Source organism: Acyrthosiphon pisum, chromosome A1 (assembly GCF_005508785.2).
Source record: "Acyrthosiphon pisum isolate AL4f chromosome A1, pea_aphid_22Mar2018_4r6ur, whole genome shotgun sequence".
Lineage (NCBI taxonomy): Eukaryota > Metazoa > Arthropoda > Insecta > Hemiptera > Aphididae > Acyrthosiphon > Acyrthosiphon pisum.
In genome coordinates this window covers 29384590-29406159 of record NC_042494.1, presented here as the reverse complement: position 1 = coordinate 29406159, position 21570 = coordinate 29384590, and the positions used below count along the sequence as shown (strand labels likewise).

General features: G+C 35.3%; 1 protein-coding gene across 5 annotated transcripts in view; it reads left to right on the top strand.

Annotated features, from left to right (window-relative positions):
• LOC103309480 overlaps positions 1-21570 on the top strand; it is a 50566-nt gene that overhangs the window by 5726 nt on the left and 23270 nt on the right. For 3 of the 5 annotated variants that reach the window (XM_029486905.1, XM_016804469.2, XM_029486904.1), the window contains exons 2-11: positions 140-166; positions 302-328; positions 1673-1699; positions 6060-6092; positions 7162-7212; positions 9992-10030; positions 10568-10600; positions 18138-18182; positions 21322-21360; positions 21493-21501. In XM_029486905.1, coding sequence (XP_029342765.1) covers positions 140-166; positions 302-328; positions 1673-1699; positions 6060-6092; positions 7162-7212; positions 9992-10030; positions 10568-10600; positions 18138-18182; positions 21322-21360; positions 21493-21501 — 330 coding nt within the window. The remainder of the gene's footprint in view (positions 1-139; positions 167-301; positions 329-1672; positions 1700-6059; positions 6093-7161; positions 7213-9991; positions 10031-10567; positions 10601-18137; positions 18183-21321; positions 21361-21492; positions 21502-21570) is intronic. The other 2 variants (XM_029486903.1, XM_029486906.1) reach the window with 2 other exon arrangements.

Genomic DNA, 21570 nt, shown 5'->3' with positions numbered 1-21570 from the left:
AATGATATTAACATGTTCTGTAAACGTATTATGATGGATATTCAATCAAAGACAATTATTTGTATTGATCCACACTTTTCTAACCGAACGATAAACAAATAATGAAGACATTATTTTTAATAGAATGTCTTTTTTTAAGTTTCAGCTAAGGAACTAAGTTGTTTGGGTAAGATTGCAGATTCCACCTTTTTGAATTCTACATGTTTAATTATTCATGAAATGATTTTTTTAATTTATACCTAAATATAACTATACTTTGAACTAAATAATTAAAATTGTTATTGTCAAAAAATATTATTAGATGCATTGAAAGAGGATAAATTAGATAGTAAGTTTATTTTATTATCTATCTATATAATATTATATATTATATATATATATATATATAAGAATCTAACTTGATTTTGGATACGAAGGAAAACCGGTTTGTTTGTTTATTTATTATTGTTATTATTATTATTAATTATTTATGTGTTTGCACTTGCATTTTTCCATTTGAAATATATATTATTCATTGAACAAATAATTTACTGTCACATTTTTTTCTTCCTTATCTCTATTCTATAATAAAAAGAATACAATTTACCACTCCAGTGGTTGAATTTAAAATGTAGGATATATCATTTTCAGAAATTAGGTATAACAATAAGTACAATATGTAATTATATTATATTATTTGTATAGCCAAAAAATAGTCATATGTTTTTAAATCAAATTATAAAAAAACAATTTCTTACGGAGGAAGATCGGTCGGCTAGTTGTAAATAATCCTTAACTGTTAAAGAATATCGAAATATAAATACGCTAATTTCTAGACATACATGTTTCGTATCTAATTCTAATTATCGTTTTATTTTAAACTGGCTGAATTACCCGGAAAAAATTGTGATTGTTCAACTACTTTTGGGTGTAACACGCTGTGGAAGCAATGATTTTTTAAGTGTAAATAATATTATATTTTAATGTATCTATAATCATCCCGACCGGCGATAATTTCTTTACTGTAATTTGAAGTTTTTCTTGATTTTCTTAAAAATTACTACCTAACTATTAAGTTTCATAAGCTAACAAACATAATCAAAAAATGGTAAGCTTTGTTCAATTTTCAATACATAAAGATACTGCAATTTTGGTAGAAACTATATTTTGAGGTAATTTAGGTATTACTTACTCAAAAAAAAGTTTATAAGATAGCTAGCTTATTTACAAACTAAAAATGTAATCAGACGGTGTGTACCGTACCTATAAAAAAATATAGTACCTAACATAATTATTATATTTATATACATATATATATATATATATATATATATATAGGATTGGTGGACTTGGGAAACTATGATGTATTTTTTTTAGGTAACAATTTGTATTGTTAGGTTGCCAGGTTGGTTGGAATAATCTCTGTTTGATATTTTGTTAAATTACATTTTTATTTTATATTTCTTTTAAATAAAAAACAATTTACATCTGACCATTATATCTTATTTATTTAGCACTCAATTTTTTTCTTTGAATATTTAATGATATTAAAACCAAAATATGTATTACGCTAGTGCACCTACCTACATACGCATAACTAAAGGAATTTTTCTTTGTGATATAGTAACTACCTATATCATTGTTTTAAGATAGTCAAAAGTTATGAATAATAACTTAATTTAATTTGTTTTAGACATAATAATGGTTAAAGAAAAAATTAGTAAGTATATTTAGTAGTATTATTATGATATGATAGTGTATACATTAAACTGGTCCATTATTAATCTTTAATCTAATATATAAAACCGAAAATTGAAACCTTTGATGCTAATGTTCTCGGAAACTACTCGACTGATTGTCTTAATTTTTTTTTTTAATGAAAGATTATGATATCACGCAGAAGGTTCAAGGTTCCTGTTGTAATAGCATTAATTGTCTAAGTTAATTATCATCTATTAATTAAAATAAACGTGTGAATTGTAATTTATTTATAATTGTGCGGCCCGTGGGTTTCCAGAGTTACAACAATATGTATCTTAATATATAAAAAGTAATAATAAAAATAATAACTATAATCAGAGTTTTTTCTTTCCGTTAACATTTTTGAGTTTTTTTTTATTATGAAAATTGGCGTTCCTATAATACTTTTGAGAAATTGAAATGCGCCGAAATTATGCAATGGCACTAGATTAAGAATAATAAGTATGAAATGGAACATAATTCAAGCTCATCCCAAAGTGATGTTGTTTTTATCCCTAGAAAACCATGAAAATGATAACAAACGACTACCCGTTCGAATTCAAATGTGTCCAATTCCCAATAAGGCTTTGCTTTGCTAAGGCGATAAATAAAGCTCAAGGGCAAACACTGAAAGTCACAGGTCTCGATTTGACAACTCCCTGTTTTACCTATGGATAGTTTTATGTTGGTTGCTCTCGCATTAGCTCAGCGAATAATTTATCTGTTTATGCACCTCAAAATAAAACACAAAATATTGTTTATCGTGAAATATAAAACATTGTTCATATAATTTTTTTATCAAATAAAATATATTTTGTTTTCGATGTAGCTTCTCTTGATTTAATTTTGTTTTAGAAGAGTTTTTAACCATGCCAGCAAGTGAAACTTGCGGCCAGTCCTAAGCCTGAGTTAAAATAGGAAAGAAAAAACGCTCATATTGAAGGCTAGGACGCGACTCTTATACCAGGGACTGGAACCGTACCGAAAAGAACCGGTTTTGGAACCGGAACCCTTTGAATATTAGGAACCGGAACCTCGCTGAAATCCCTAATTTAAATTAATTTGAAAACCGGAACCGATACTTTTTTGTGAAGGTTTTCACGGTTAATTTCGGTTTTGTTATATTCCATTATTTTTTTTTATATGTCATTGGTAGGTAATAAGAACAAAGCAAATACGTAGATAATATATTATTATTATTATTATTATTATTGAGAGGATTAATAGTATTTAAAAATAAACATATTTCTATTTCACCAACAGAGATTTCTACGTAATAAACGTTAATTTAATAGGAAATAGGAATTGACAAGACACTGAATACTGATACAAAAATTGTAATCGGTAAATGATACATAGCTATCAATGCAATGGTGCTGAGACATTTTTTTACTTTTTTAATTATTTAAGTCTTCTCTTTAATCCTATGAAATTGGTAAGATATCTGATGGAAAATTTGTATCATAATATATATTACATAACATGCCATAAACACCAATTGACACTACTAAATACTAATACTTTATTATATTTTTTAAAGAATCAAACAGAAACAAATTTTTTTTACATAAGTATAAAACCTAAACAGGAAACGTAGTTTTAGTTTTTTAAGTACCGGAAAAAAACCGGAACCTAAATTTAAAAACCGAACAGGAACCGAAACTGAAATTATGGTTTTTTTTATAACCTAAACCGAAATTTCAGTTTTTCTAGGAACCGAAACGGAACTGGAACCGTAAAAAACGTAAAGGTCCCTATCTTAAATTGCCTCTAGAAAATCGTATCATTTATATAGGGAATAAACCCCGAGCAACACCGGATAAACCAGCTAATAATGTATATCTATGCATTAAACAAGGTCCATACAATTTTATTTCTATGATCTTTGTTTTGGAGAGATATTTAACTTCTTCAATGTTATTTTAACCTCATTTAATCCAGCTTATTGATCTGGTTTGAACAACTGAATTATACTTCCAATGCAGTTGAGGATAACCATTGATGATATAATTTGCTCTTTAGTCAAAGCATTTCTTTTTGATGTAACTATATTGTTCATTCAGAGTAGAAAATTGGAATTGTTCTTATTTCAGTTAAAAGTGGATGTAGATGGTTTATTTTTGAGGAATCTTAAATTTACGGAAACCTTTGAACCGTAGTTTTTCATCCAAATTAAATATTGAAAATGTCCATATTCAATATTAATATTATCAGTCCAGTTAGTAGAATTAAATATATTCAAATATTTTTAAAGTTTATCAAATTAATTTTTATTTTTAGCCACATTTATTGCTTGAGTGTAAATGACGCAAGTTATTAGCTAAACTTATAAAAAACTGACCATGTTTAACTTTTGGAATTGACTTTTTTGCGTTAAATGGTACATCATAGAACATAAAATGTGTTCCTGCATCCATAGTTTCTTGTGATTTTGGTTCACATATGGCATATATTAGTATTATTTAAAATTGTATTTCATGATAAGGCAATCTAAAAATTAGTTTTTTTTGTACAAGTTATTAGTATTATGGCTATTGCATCAGGAAAACTGACGATTTACTTATTTACTACCTAGTGAATGTTGCGTCTCCAGCGTTCTGTTTTAAAAAACATAGAAGTGAGTCAGTGAACCTGTAAATTAACACAGGGGCCGCACTGTGAAACAGTTACTTTCCAAACTACTCCACTAATCACAATGCGCTAATGTCTGATCTTGTTCCATGAAATAAAAAAAAACTATAAAGATTGTTTTATTTAATACTTCTTCTTGTTTGGCCAACTTTTCTTGCCTTATTTTTTCAAACTGGTGCCCACATTTTTACTGGACATGTTTAATCTTTAACATTGTAATTGATGTTTTATTATAGGTAGGTTAGGTTAGGTTAGGTTAAGTTAGGTTAGGTTAGGTTAGGTTAGCTAGGTAGGTACTGATTAAAGTGGTGAGCACTCTAGTCTCTATAACCGTAATCGATTAGCAGATTTCTAAGCACTGAGCAGTATGCATTATGTAGGAGACGGGCGACAGTGCCAGCGTCGCGCGTCATCACAATATTTATTATTATTAATTACTTTATCAAGACACCTGATTTCCAGAACTAATTCCAGTATTCTTATTGTGGTGTGGGTGTGGGGTGAGGCGGGTCATTCCAGTAAGCCCTGTGCGAGCTGTCCCCCACCTAGCTAGTAGAGCGGCTATATACAATGTAGTAATGTACCCGGCGGCCCGAGGCAGTATATTTGACTGCCTTGGCTGACGTTTTGCGCATGCACCATTCACAATATTAGCTTATAAATTAAAACGTTACTGCGACGTGAGCCATTATCCAGTTTCATGCAAGTTGTATGCGAAAAAAAATTAATATAAAATATAAATTTAGGTAAATAAAATTATGAAATTATGAAGAACTAAAAAGTAAAAATTAACTAAAAAATTTCACCCCAAAAAATATTGCGCCCTAGGCCAGTGCCCTGGTGGCCTATGGGTAAATCTGCCTCTGGTAATAAATATAGACTAGTAGACTACAATAATTAATGGAAACACATTATCATCAAGTGCAAGGGCAAGGAGATATATTATAATTATAATGTTTATTCATTATTTATGGTTCATTTCATGCATTGATTTTTTGAAATTATTTATGACTATGTACTAAAATACAGAAAAAATATCTGAGGCACTCAGTGACTGCCGTGGTAAAGCTATTGCATAGCAATTTTCTAGCTATCATGTAATTAAAACTATTTATTTTTGTATGATATTAATTCAAGTTACACTTTTTGAGCGAAACGACCGAAAAGAAAATGACAAAATTAGTTTTTTTTTGATAATGGTAGATAAACACCGTACGGAAATATTTTATTCAAGACTTTTTTTGCTTAGCAACTGGTTAGACTGCAAATAACAAAAATAATAATAACATCTTACGGTCACGCTTTTTCGTTACAAAAATTTTTTTTCAGTCACCACGCCAGGCCCGTGATAAAAGCTATGCAATACCTAGCTTAATAATATATTTTGAAATTTCTAATACCAGAAAGTTTTAAATTCGGAGATCATCTAGGAATAGAGATAAGGGATTTCTGAGAGGATGATGAAATATAAAAAATTATTTTATGTACTGTCTTCAGATTCCCTTAAAAAAACATTGCCTTTTATGTGGTATTATAAATTAGGTACGAAGTTTATAATAATAATAATGTATGCATATGAATATAGTCTAGTTTAAGTTACATCATGAATGCATTAATCATTCATTATGATTTCTTAGGGGTAATATTGTAAATAATGAAGTTCTTACCTAATTGTATTTTGAATAATTATAAAATATTGATAATTTTAGATAAATTTTATGCGGCACGCGAAACATTGAGTAGTAAGTTATTATTTCTACAAATGTTTTTGATGCTTCTTATAATTTAATATGGTTCAATTAATAATTCTTCATGATTGTTATTTTAGTATATGTACCTCTATATATTTTATCTTTGCTTCTTTGGCTTATAATTTTATAAATGTAATGGCTTTTTCTAAATATTTTAGGTGTTATTACATTTTTAATAATTTGTACTTTAATGGTTTAATTATGGTCGGGAAATGCTCTAAATGTGCACAAGTGTACCTATTATATTATTATGCATAATAGTATACTATATGATGTGCAGTCAATGTTAGGTATACCACGGCATAAGACCTTGATTTCGGTAAATGTTCAACGTTTAACATTCTGTGAATATATGTGATATCTAAGTCTATATACTAAAAGTTAATATAACTTGTATCAATATTTTTTTATCTTGTCCAATCCTGACTGTATGTATATTATATAGTAGCTATAGGAGATTTTAACCACGATCCAAACTCAAAAGCACAGCAATGTGAAATAATAATATTTTAGCCTAACAAATTAAACTAAATTATTAAAAATTTAATTATTCACATTTTGAAATGTTTTGTACTCTATTGTGATGAAATCATGTTTAAACGTATCTAATAATATCTAATATATAAAAATAACGTGCCACGGTGTTATTGGTCACACTCCTCCATAACGGCTCGACCGATTTTAATGTAATTTTTTTGTATATTTGGTAGATATGAGAATAGGTCTTTAAGTATTTTTCACCCGCCTAGGTCCAATCTGTGGACGTGCTTAAATCGTGATTTTGAGATTTACCGTGGACATTTTTGTTTATATATGGTTGCTATTGGTTAATCCGGCAGATCAGGTGCAAGCATGCATCAAATCAAATTTTCGGACATTGCCTACTTGAAATGCTGCGATTGTCTGCGATTCAACGTAGTCGGGTTGCCTACTAGGGAGGCTGAGTTGCACCCAAAGAGAATTGAACAATCATAATTTTTTTTTAAAGTTGTAATTTTTTACTGGCAACGAAGTGCGCGGGATCAGCTAGTAATATATATTATTTATACATACATTTTAGATTATGGAACGAACTATGTGTTATATCTTATATCCCTTGTTAAAAGACCCGGTATGTATAACATGATATTATTTAAAATGTGTGTTTGGTTTTAAGAAAATAAAAACATTATCTTAATCTTTACTGATTAATGTTGAAAATCTATACAAGGTATTTTTTTAAACAGTTAAAACTTATTATCTAGAGACTAAGGATGGAAAGATCCTTTATAAGGTGATTGAGATGATTTTGAAGTCACAAATAAAAGCGTGTATGAAAGGAGCGTATTTTTTCATCAATAATTTGCATATTGAAATTTGAAATCATTATGTAGAATTATATTGAAGATATACCTATGGTGGAGCATTGGATAGTCAGTGAAGTGCTTTAGAAGACTTGGGTTTTATTTGTATCTTATTTTTCACCGTGCTCCAAAGCCGTTATCCATGAGTCCAAATAGACTTAAAGAGAGTTTTAAAATTAGCAATTTGGTTTTTAGACTGGTACTATACATTTTAGATAAAAGAGGATTAATCATACGCATTAAGAGTTAATATTTTGGTTTAAATATGGTTATTCTATGTGAGTCGCTTATCTAGGTTGAATTCCGCAAGTACATGACTGTATTGGACGTAGCTATCGGGACGTATTTAGTGTAAAAGTTAGACATACACTTGTAACGGTCGAGTAGAGTATCCATCAACCAGCAGATATTATTTACTAAAAAAAAATAACAAATATTACATTTAAAGACAATTGTCTATTGGTTAACCACACTTGTTGATTATAGTAATTGGGTGATATTTAAGTAAAGATGCGCATACGGAGCTTGTCGTATTTGTAAAAAACAATATAATATTAAGAAAATTGCGTTGCTGAAAGATACGACGGAATCAGTCAAGCAATGGGTAAAGCAGAATAACATAAGAAAAACGGTTGTCACGTCATACGGATGGATGCGTTTTTCGTGTGCAATGTGCATATTATGGACATTAACAACATACAGATGCCCGTTTCATACTGGTTGGACCTTGTGGCGTTCCAGTTCGCCCCCGCCCGTTGTGTGTTAAGTGTCACGTGTCATGAACTGGTGGTTGATAAGAGAAGTAAGCACGTGGTAGAAAGACAGCATATTAATTCAAACGGTATTTTCTGGATCCGTGTCACATCCTGTTTGAGTGTGATTGATTGTGTGGATTTATTTGCTTTGATTTTTTTAAATTAGTTATTTGGTTTTTTACTTGAACGTGAGATAATGATTTATTTTCAGGTAAGTTGAAGTAGTTAAATGATTTAAACTAATAGGCACGTTGACTTTGCCATCAGCATAATCTGTCACAATAGTTTGCTGCATTGTGGGCTGGTTGGTAGAAAAGATATTGAAAAGCAAGGGAGATAAGATACTTATGGTTTTATATGGTATTACCAGCATTAATTTTAGAAATTCTCGAAGTTAAAGAGCTATACTGAACTTAGAAGTGTTGGTCAGTTAAGTAAGATTTGGTTAAGAGAAATAGAGAGGAGAAGACATTTTTTTCAGTACAAAAAGTAATCATTCATGCCAGACCCTGTCAAAAGCTTGAGAAACATATAAAAAAACACCAGGAAAGTATAGTTTTTTTCAAACGACATAGAAATAACGTCGAATATTTTATGAGCTTGATGTATCGTATTATGAGAGGCCTAGGACTCAAACTGGGTATTTAGGAGAATGTTATAGTACTTTGGAATTTAGATAGAAAAGGCAAGCCTGTAAGAGGTTGGAGTTAAAATTATTTTTAAAAATTTCCAAAGATTTGGAAAATATGACAGTCTTAGTATTGCACTAAATGTATATGTTATAAGAACGAGTGATTTTTAGGGAGACATCTAACAACTGAAGGCAAAATCAATGGACTCTTTCTTAGGTGAATTTTGGATAATCTGTTTGACTTTTTACATTTTTCGGATGGCTGATAAGTGAGGTACACTATGGATGGTCTAAAAAGCTATTTATCTTATCTATATGTAGAGATATGACTATAAGTATACCACGGCAAGGTTGAAACGTTTCATGAAGGTGGCTGAATTTAAAAACCTTCAGCTTTATAATTATTAGAAATCGCAAATGAGTCTCGAATCAAGTTTCTTTAAAGGAATTTAGAAAAATTTGAACTGAAGAAATTTTTACGTTCCCAAATAATATTTTGTCTAAAGAGAAATGTTTAATCAACTTGTGAACAAATAGGTATGTCTGATTTATTCTTTTCTAGAATTATGTTTAATGCATTTTATAGTTTATAATGTTATGTGATTTTAAGAATGGGTAGTCATGTGAGTTGTTAACGTGTTCTTGCTTTTCGTTTTTTTTTTAAACTCTATGAATTAGTGAGAAAAGGTTGCTTATGAACTGAATTTTTGGTGGTGTTTAAATGCTGGACAAAAAAGTCATTGTATGAGTATTGTAAAGCTATTAAATACTTTGTCAAAGTTATGATCAGATTTAAAACTTATTTTTTGGTTTAATTTTGGACTATTATATTATGAAATTTATAACAACCAGTCGATGACAAAAAAGCTGTGTTTGAGGTGTGAAATTAATATTGAGTATGATATAGACGAATGGTCCTAGTTTAGATCCAGGATATTGTTCATTGATCGATATAAGTCACTAGAAATATTGTCGTGACAAAAATATCGAGAATATCGGGATTTTTCGTAAGACAAAGCCCTAAGTGAACTCAGTATGTTGGGCCAAGCTTACATGTAAATACTTAATTTAAATATTTTTACTCGTCTTATATACAACTTAATACAAAAATATATTATACAATTAAATATTTATAAAATGGAAAAAATGTATTGTTTTTAGAACGTATGCTACCACCTGAAACTTGGTGTGAGATTGAGGGTAAATCATTTTAATAGTATTAATGGTGTATTATGTTTTGCAGAAATTAAAAAAAAACAGTTTTAAATAGGGTTTTAATTAATTAAATTTAAATTGTATAATGACTATTTTAAATGTATCTTTGGTATATTGGTGTTTAAATTATATATTAATTATAAAGTTATTTAATAAAGTTTAGTATAGGTTTTTAAAACAAGTAAATATATTTTACATAGAATAGTACATTAACTATTACGTTATATTATCTACATAACTACTATCTACTCAAAATACCTGTTTTAAAATGAATAAATACTTTTTTCAATTTATTAATTTTAATTTAAAGAAACTGCTTAAAAACCTATAGCTACTTTGTGGCATTGAAACTAATTATATTTTCCACAACTTAAATAAAACACTAATACTTACGAGTTAAGTTTAAAAAAATGTTTCTTATGGTATCATATGAATCACTCAGTATATTTGTATTATGAAATATGTAACTTTACAACTTGAAAGAAGTTTAATTTGGTTTTTAGTATTTAATTTACGTTCTAGATTGTTTTATTTCGTTTTCGTCTCCATTTTCAGGTAAGTAAATTCATAGATAAATATTATTTATTTATAACTTAAAAAGGTCTTTTAAAAAATTAGGTAAGTACCTATGAATAGGATGCACGTTAAATTTTAATAGTTTATTAGGTACATAAGTCGTAAAACTATAATAGTTAGTTTGACACAATCAGAGGTGTATTTAAGAATTGTTTAATAGAGGGAGAAAGAATTAAATCATGTACAAGGAAGTGGGGAGCTTCGTCCCCCCAAAAAAACCTGCCTTCTGATACTTTCCTACTGCATGCTGTACAGTGGCGTAATTACGGGGGGGATTTGGGTGTCGTATCCCCCCATGACTTTTTTTTTAAGACTGGTTAACTACATTTACCTATGTACTTCTTTAACTAATTATATATATATTTTTATTATTGATATCAAATGCCTTGGCTAGCTGTAAGTTGTCCGAAAAATGATAAGAGTGAAGAGAGTATTATTTTTTCGTGGATCGACGACGCTCGATGATTATCAGATTATTTTATCTACATTAAAGACTATCGTCCCATTGAAGTATTGAACAAAAAATAACTTAATAATGATTTGTACACTTGATCCGAATTTTCGTAGTGACTTTCCTAGTTTCGTCGTTATTCGGTAATCGAACATCGGTTATAAGTTACAGTTACAATCAGCAATCGGCATTCGAATTTTATAGTTTTATAATTCATAATTTCGATGGCATAATGTATTAGTGTACACATGTTGTAAGTGCAAAATTCTGAAAAATTAGTTTTTTGCATTGTTAAAATCTTGTTAACAACTTTCTACATATTGTGTACAAATGTTGTAAGTGTATAGTAAATATTAAGTCTGCTAGAGGTCGGCGCATTTGTTGTAGTGCATGTAATCTGCGTGAAATAAAATCACAGTTATCGTTCTCCTGAACAATTACAAAAATGTCACTTACAACATGTGTACACTATGCCATCGATTTGATATTGTGCTATAGGTACTGATATTAAATTAATCATTCGTGTGGAGTCTTGTTATTTAATTTTAATATTTATAAATATGTATATTGCACTGAAAGGTGCTTATAATAAATATTTTTTTTTTTTTTTTTGGGGGGGGGGCAAAATGTTAAAAAATGTCATCCCCCCCACAAAAATGACCAAATTACGCCACTGATGATGTATACTATAATGAATCTTTTTTCGTATTTTCTGTTTATACGCTTTACAAACCATTTTACAAATTTTAGTTAATATTAACTGTCGACGATCCTCGCGGCTCACTAAAGCAACGGAATACAATAATTACACGTGATTTGCGATATTATCCAATACTAGCTAAACTACCCGTCGTTGTCGGGCTTAAGTATAAAATGTATCTGGCAAGATTAAATATTGTTTATTCTATTTAAATAAAATTTAATTAAGATTGTTGAAATAATATTTTATACATATTAGTTATTAAGACAATTTTATTACTATCATAACCAATTCTATTAGTTATAACTTTTGACCGTAGATTCGTTTGCGATAAGTTTTTGCAGTGAATGTTTATAATAAATATTTTACTAATAGTTATTCAAAATATTATCTACAGAACTTCTTTGTAGACAATATTCTTCACTGATTTATTAGTAGGAGTTAAAATCACCAAGCTAATAGGCTTAAGCTTACGCGTGAGCAAGCTATGTGGAACTGCCCATGTGAAAAACAGTTTTCTCACAAGTCTATTTCCGAAAATTTGAGAGTCTGGCGTTGAGATTTGTTTATACTTTATAGTCATTGGCCATTGCAAAGCAAACTCTGAGCGTAAACTGTAATCGTTTAAATTCGAACGCAAGATCGTTTGGAATTAAAGGAATTCGTGGTACAAATACAGTTTCCCCTTTGGCACATCCAGTTAAAATTGTGGATTCCACTATATTGCGATGTAAGACTTTGACTTTAGGCCTGGTCCTGTTGCACAGTTTAGGTGGTTTCAAATTTCGCAACAATATAATAGGTGTGCCCACTCGCAGAATTAGCCTGTGATATTGCATACCCGGTGGTTTCAACGAATTTAAAAATTCAACAGGGTAATTACTAATTAGTTGCATCGTCTATGCATGTTGACCACCGTGTCTATATCGAAGTATATACATTTGATATATTTATATATATTCGGCATTATTCAATCAATTTTTTCAAAAGTGACAAAGGTATAATCTGCACATCATTACCGATATATTGATACCACAAACGGACCAATCCGTCCATTCATTAGGTCTGTTAGCACCTGTTGAGGAAGAACAGGAGACGGGTCAGGAATTTAATTTAAGTAGTAGACACATATGACGACTTCGGTTAGTAAACGTTACTTTTATTACTGTAAACTTAAATGGTTCGGTTGCCCGGAAGACCCGATGACGGAAACGGCGTCACCGGTTCCTTTAGCAAATATATTAACTATAGCTACGTACGGGTTCGGAGGTACACGGCGTCGCCGGACCTTAACACAAATACTCTGAGCTCGGTATACAAAAAAAACTACAACTGTACTACTGACTGCACGGGCCGCCGTCGCGGTCCGTGCCGGTACAGTGGGCCCGAGGCGCAGTGTGACCAATCTAGGGCACACAGTGCCTCGCCCCTTACAACATGTAACAAAAATTCTTCGGGTGCTAACACTCGGCCCTCCTGGCCTGCGGGATCGCCCTCGATCCTGAGCAACCGGAAAAATTAATATATTTTTTTTTACAGAACAGTGTTAAAAAAATAATTACACAAACGGTGTTACAAATAATTAATACAAACGGTATTAAAAAAAAATAATTACACTAACGGTGTTACAAATAATTAAACAAACGGTATAAAAAAAAATAATTACACTAACGGTGTTACAAATAATTAATTTTTTTTTTACAACGGAGTAACTAGTTAACCTATACCTCATCCAGCTGATAGTCCGCGAAGCGGGCAGGACGCCTCCTGGAACGACTGGGCCTGGCAATCCCCGCGACGGCTACGGCGGGGCGTGTTTCCTCGACCTCGTGTCGGACATTGTCTGGCGGGCCCTCTTCGATCTCGACCTCGTGTCGGACATTGTCTGGCGGAACCTCTTCAACCTCGACCTCGTGTCGGACATTGTCTGGCGGGTCCTCTTCAACCTCGCGAAGGATTTTCCAGGACTTTAACTGCGATACGTGGGCCGTCGTCGCATACACCTCGCGACCATCGGTGGCCAGTTCCGCCACTCTGTATGTGTCGCCCGGCAACACTTCCATGACCTGCAGGGGTCGTTCTCGGTATTTTGCTTGCAACTTGGAGTTTTGATCGGGCCGCGGTTGTCGCATCATCACAACGACCTCCCCTACATCATATTTCACACCTTGATGGTGACGCTGATCGTACGAAGCCTTCATACGCGACTGACTTTGCGCGATCGCGGAACGTGCATGTTCCTGAAGCTCATGCGGATCTGTCCAGTCATCGCGAGTGCGGCTGTGATCGAACATGACGCCCCCATGATACCGTGGGTTATATCCATGTAACACTTCGAAAGGTGACCTGGTACTCGACTTGTTCACCGCCGAGTTGAGGTGCCGTTCGATTTCCGGCAGATGAATGTCCCAACGCTGTTGATCGTCGGTCATCATGCTGAGGAGTGGTAGTATCGTTCTGTTCGCCCTCTCCACCTGCCCGTTCGCCTGTGGGTGCCGAGTGGAATTGAGGGTGTGGCTGATCCCTCGTTGTCGACAAAAATCTTCAAACGACCTACTGGTAAAACAGGTACCCCGGTCGCTGATAATACGACGTGGCACTCCACGAGTATCACAAAACTTAATTAGCCGTCTCACAACACTAGCAGCATCGGTGGATCGACACGCATAAAGATGTGTATACTTAGTCATGTTGTCGACCAAAACTAGTATATATCGGTTTCCCGTTGAACTGGTTTCGAAGGGTCCCAGATGATCGACATGAACGACTTCAAATGGTCGTCTACCCGCTGGGATAGGGTGGAGGAGCCCCGGTTTCTTACCGGCTGGCCGTTTGTGGATCAGACAATCGAGGCACATTTGTATATGTTGTCGGACGTATCGTTTCATACCGGTAAACCAGAAGTCCTGTGTTATCTTCGCCACCGTGCGATCCTGGGAGAAATGACCTCCATAGTCATGGGCTCCGATGACTATGCCCTTTCTCATAGCTTTGGGAACGACGAGTAACATACGGCCCGCATATCTTCGGTATAAGATGCCGTCATGTACCTCGTACAGCTCGACAACGCGTTTCTCATGATCCGTGAGTGTACCGGAACGCGTGATCAACTCGATCAGACCTTTGGAGGCGCTATCCGCTTGCTGCATAAAGCGCACCCGGTCGGTCACTGACATGGCGACAAATACGTTCAGACGTTCGACAAGCTCGGTGTCGACGGATATATCGGGAACGCCTGTAGACGGTGGTTCAACCCGACTCAGCGCATCCACATGTGCCATTCGCGTACCTGGCCGGAATTTGATGTCAAAATCGAATTGTTGCAAAGTCTCGAACCAACGAGCTATCTGCGGATTTACAGTCTTATGTAAATTCAGATATATCAGCGATTGGCAATCGGTGACAACTGTGAAATGTAGTCCGAGTAGGTACTGGCGTAGCCGATTTAGAGACCAAATTACTGCGAACAGTTCCAGGCGACTGCTATGGTATCTTGACTCCGCGTCGGTGGTCTTCTTGCTAACCGCATATACCATATGTAAATCTGTACTGGTCGGACCCTGTAGCAGTATACCGGACAGTGCCACCGAACTTGCATCAGTATGCACCTGGGTGACGGGGGCTTTCGGATCGAACATGCGGACTACCGGCTCCCGGCACAACAGCTCTTTAAGCTCGTCAAAAGAATTCTGTTGTATTTCGGCCCAACTGAAAGGCGTGTCCTTACCAGTGAGCAGAGTCAGCGGGGCGGCTATCTTGGCATAATTAACGATAAACCTCCGGAAGTAGCCAGCCAAGCCTAGGAACCTGCGCACTTCATGAGCATCTCGAGGCGGCGGAAAACTTCTGATAACGTTTACCTTAGGCCCCGGTCGGATCTCACCGCTCGATATCGTAAAACCGAGAAAATCCAGCTGTCTGGCACCAAAGGTACATTTGGCAGGCTTGAGTGTGAGATTCGCGGAACGTAGGGATTTAAAAACAAGTCGCATCACGTGGAGCATGTGTTCCCAGTCCTGCGACGGAACAATAATATCATCCAAATATATAAATATATCACCGGCGTCCTTTAGCTCCTTAAAGACGAGATTCATGGTTTTCTGGAACATGCCAGGTGCTCCTTTCAGCCCAAAAGGCATGCGCTCAAACTTCGCTGTATGGTCTTCGGTAACAAAAGCAGTCTTTTCTTTCGCTTCTTCACTAAGTGGTATCTGCAGAAATCCATTCGAGAGATCCAAAGTAGAAAACAGTTTCCCCTCTGCGAGGTGGCTGAGCAGCTCGTCAATATCCGGCATTGGGTACGGTTGATCCACAGTCTGTTGGTTCAATCGCCGGAAATCAACACACAAACGCTTCTCACCGCTTCCCTTGCTTACCAGCAGAACCGGACTGGCGTACGGGGATGTGGAGTCCGTGATTATTCCGGCGGCCCTCCATTCATCCAGGATTTGAGAAATAATTCGACGGTCGGACGGAGAGGTACGGTAAGGCCGCTGACGAACGGGCTCGCTCCCGGGCGCCTCCACGATGTCCATGTGGAGCACGTCGGTGCAACCCAGTTCCGCCAATGACTTGGCAAACACATGTCGATATTCGTTTAGCAGTGTTAACGATTTCAACCGCTCGTCAAACGGGACGTTTGGGTCAATCTTGACGTCCTGCTCTACCAAAGGCGGCGGTACAGGCCTCTCCACGTCCACTAACGCCGTATGTATATCGAAACACTCGCTTTCGACGATCTCGGTAGTGACGGAAGGGCATATCGCACCGATAGCCTCAATGACAAATTCATTACCTCTTTTATAATAATTCACGTGAGGCAGATCCAACCACGTTCGGCCCACTAATACATCAACCGGTATTGAGTCGTCGCTGACAACACAGACGGGGTGGTCCTCTGCGTACGCTCCATCGATCATGATACTCGCGGTAGTCTCACCAAGAGTTACCACACTCGGCTGATGCACATCGCCGACCGTGTAAACTGGTCGGGTAGTCCGACGCATTGTGACTCCCGCGCGATCGGCCAAACCGGCCCGCACCAACACATGCGACGAACCCGAGTCGATGAGGCAGGTGGTCTGGTGTTCGTTGAAATATACAGTTTTTATGAAAGCATTACTATTCGGTACCGCTTGTACCAATTCGGCGCACATAGTCTCAGCTGTTGTCGTGGACGGGCGTGGTGCGACAGTACACTGGCCGCGCGAATGAGACGTGGACTTACATCCCGAGCACGGCTTCCGCGGTTTTGGGCAGTCTCTCCCTATGTGCCCCGTCCCACCACAATTATAACACCGAACTGTGGAGGAGGATGTACCTCGGGATCCCGCACCGGAACCCGAGGCACTCAGGTGAGTCTCTGACGACGTCGTACTTTTATCGGTGTTACGGCGATAATTGTTTGTTCCCTGGTTTGTTTATTGTCCACCAGCTTTATTCGGTTTTGCGGCGAAGGCGGTCTTCGGTGGCCTCGGAAATTGCCTCCAGCGCATTTCATTTAAGCGCTCCCATTCGCGTAAATCGGCAAGCAGCTCCGAACTGGCGGTATGCGTCCTGCTCATAGCGTAGGTGGCTAGCCCTTGTGAACGGATGCCCGCAATAATCTGCTCACGAACCTCGGTGAAACTCAGGTTCAGTGCTTGACAGAGCTGGAGTTTGTCATAGAAGTAATCGGCGATATGTTCCTCCTCAGCTTGACAACGTTCATTCATAATATTCCAACGGTCGGACATCCGCAGCGTCCGAACAAACATGGCGCGGAACTTCAGCATGAAATCAGACCAGTCGCAAAAACTTTCCGTCAAGAACCATCCTCGGGCGGCAGTTGTCAAATTCGATTTCACAAACTGAAGGCGGTATTGCACTGGCCAATTGTTGATTGTGGCAAGGGCATCCACTGAGCCCAGCCAATCCTCAGCTGCAATGCTCGTCTCATGTCCGGTGAAGATCGGCACCGAACGATTGTCCGTGCCGGTACAGTGTGACCAATCTAGGGCACACAGTGCCTCGCCCCTTACAATATGTAACAAAAATTCTTCGGGTGCTAACAGGTCAGTAGCCCTGGTTAAAGAAAACAGGCAAATTTACACACATTCAATGGGTGAACTCTGGCTCGTACTACGGTCTACGGCAGTGTCCGCTCCGCTTTTTTTTTACTTATCTACGCGCCACTACCGTCACGCTGGATCTATAATGATCATTTTAAAACATGTTAAAAGCTGAGAATCTGCAATGTATTATTTTAAAGTTTCTTTGGTTTTCAACTAAAATTAGTTATAATTAGTTCCCAAAACGTATTGCAATTTTTTTTTGTTTAATACCTAAACATTAATAAAATGTTACTGTAATTAATAATTTTTTAGGTACTGAATATAACAACTATATCGAGGAAGCATCAGAAGCAATAAGTAAGAACTAAGTATAATTTACTAAATTTGGTGACCAGGGGCGGACTGGGAAGTAAACAGCCCAGTATTCTATAAAACTAAACGGCCCAAACCCCTTTAAAGAAGCTACTTTGAATACCTACTTTTTCGGTCATAAATTATAAATAGTCAATAGCCAATAGGTTATAATATTATACATTTTATAAGAAACATAAATGTCATAAATAATATTTTTGATATTTTTTATGTTTGTTTAGGTAGGTACTATGTTTTTATCATTTATTTCATAGTCACAATTCATAACGAAAATCATCTTCATCAGTTTCAGAATCGTCGAATTATTATAGTCATTACTCTATTTTATTGTGTAGAACGTATGCAATAAAATGCAGTTACTGCCGTCTTTGCTGGACTTCCAGAAAAATAGTGATACCCTATAGAAAAAAAAAAAAAATTTGGAAAATTGAGTTACTGCCTTATTCGTTGCGCATGTTGAAATATGAAATAAGATAATAATAGGTATTGAATTATGAAATGTACCCACGCGCTTTGTTAATGCGATACTTGTAAACGTTTTTGTACTATAGAAATTGTGACTACTCGAACATATTTGTCATGTTCTCGATAGTCATGTGGCTGCCTCGAACATTTCACGGTCGCCAACCACGGACCGAGACCAGAAAGCCGGAGTGCCGTGAATTTTTTAATAATAATAATAAGAACGGGGATACATTTGGACCAGTAATAGGAAGGGTGACCGATGATGAAATAATAAAGGCTCAATTTGGGGGAAAATATAATATATACATGTTTATTTTAATAACGCTTAAGTTGGTGCCGAGAAAGCCGAAGGACATAAAACTCGGTCAGAATAAATGATAAATTAGGATATGCCTTTTAACCATTATAATAATAATAATACATTTTACCAATAAATATAAAATAGTATTCACCACACGGCTCCGACGGAGCAGTTTACCGGTGGGAGAAAAATAATAATGTACCATACTTTTAATAATAAGATAATAATAATAAGACACTAAAAGTACCGGCCACGGTGAGAATTATAATAATGTACCAAAAAAAAAAAAACGTTACCAGCGAATGATGTGTGTCCTGTGCCGCCAATCGGCGCACCAGCAAAACCGCTTGCTACTTGCTCATGGTACCGGTAGCTGAGACGGGAAAAAAGGTAGTGCTGGTATCGGCCAGTACTTTACGATCTTCGGTGGCACAGAAACAGGTGACAGGTGACGGAGGGGGTCACATATGCGCAGATTAACATGAGTGGCCGATATTCTAGGTATATTATTTAAAGGTATGGTTATCGTTATGGAGTTTTTAGACCTTTATAGTTGTACCTAAAGCTGCGTACACTCTTATAACATTTTCTGTTACGTCGTAATGCCGTAACGCCGTTCCACCAGTTGTTGGTAAATTTGGCCACATCAAAGGATGATACGCGCAAATGTTACAAGTGTGTAGGCGGCTTAAGCCGTGGGTACTAGGAGCGGAGCGTGTGTGCGACTGCCGTACGGTGGTGCGGTCATCGATCGGCGGAGACCTGAGGTTCGCGGGATAGTTGCCTTATCTATCGGTGGAGACTCGTTTGCGCACAAAATAGTAAACAATGAAAACCAGATTTTAGGTACAGTTTTGGGTGTACAGAGTGTCTTAAACTGCCCAACACGTTCAATAATATTGATATCAATGATCACCCGTTAATAAATATTGAAGTACCTTCAATACGGCCAATACACGGTCAATAATATTCTCAATGTCGAATATCGAATAATAATATTGATCGTGTATGGGTCACTTAATCAGGCAGGAGTAAAACCGTATAGTCTTAAAGCCCAAGAACAACGAACGGAGCTGAAAACTTTCACATGCACTTCAATAGTCAATTTTATACGCCTCCACCCCACATTCACCACATCATTCAAATACTCATGGAAATTCAAGTCGACACTGATTTAAAAATAAATTCATTAAAAAAAAAATAAAGAAAATACCCGTAGAAAAAATATATATTCAGATTACAAATCTAAAAAAATTGATCTTATAACATTTTTGACGCAAACACATACCAATAAATATTAAATATGTATTAACTATAATTTGTGTAATTTGTAAATTTTAATGACTTGTAAAAATGATTGTACCTAATTTATTGTAATTTGACAAAGTTGTGAATAATGTTTCTAAGGAAGCTGTTCTAAAATAAATAGCTAAAACAACATTTTTAAACCCGCCAGTCTATAACATCAGAATATGATGATGATAAGTCCTAAGCATTTTAAAGGGTGAAGGAAAATGTTGTTTGACTATAATAATTATTATCCACTACCTATCAGTGTTGACCAAATTGAAAATATGGAGTTACGCAGATTATGTACACCCTATACGTGGATAAATTTCTTGGAAAAAAGGTTTCTATTGTTCATAAATTGTGTGCAAATGAGTTATGTTTTTGTGCGCAAATGAGTTGTAGCCTATCTATCTTGTCGCATGTCGCGCTCATTCTGTACCTGTTATAACAATAATAATAATAATATTGGTTTGCGTTGGACATCACAAAATATATCTAACTGCATGTATAAGTAGCTCATATTTGGTCATTTGCTTTACCTTTCATTTACACTTCCACTATGCCACTTCACAGTGACCACGCTTCTCAATGCCTCAGTCACACTATCCTCTTAGGAGTGTTCTGTGTTAACTATCTCCCGGGGAAATAACGTCAAAAATTTAGCCACCAGACCGGGAATCGAACCCGAGTCTCTCGCTTGCCGGGCGATTGCTCTACCACTGCCCGACTGCATAGACCCATGACGCTATTTCCCCCAGTTAACAGGAGTTTACAGGAGTTAGAATACTGTTGGTAAAACATCGATTTCTAGGTTGTTGTGTAGGTTTCCTGTGTCTTCATTATAATTTTGACTGGTTCAGCTTATTCTTGGGCTTTTCAGCACTCCTGCTATTTTATCTGACTCATTGTTTATAATATTATACATTATACACTATATGTCATGTATGTACATTTTCCACGGGTACCTAAGACACTAATTATTAGTACCGCTTTAGGTGCCCCATAAGATTATTAAACATAATTATTAAAAAAATATAATGAAACCATTTGTTTAATTTTTTACTGTAGGCAAATATAACAAGAATTTATACGCTTGTACTATTAATGGTAAATAAAAAATAATCAAACGACTCGTTGAAATAAATAAAATAATTAATGTACCTTTAAATTTATTTAAAATGATTACGTAAGTCTGATATTTACAAGCTGATTTTTGTTTTTGTTTTATTGTAATTCTAGTCTGTTACGGTAAGAGTACCTACTGATTATTTCTTTGGGAAATGTACTACGTATTTTAAAATATAATAGTAGTTATTG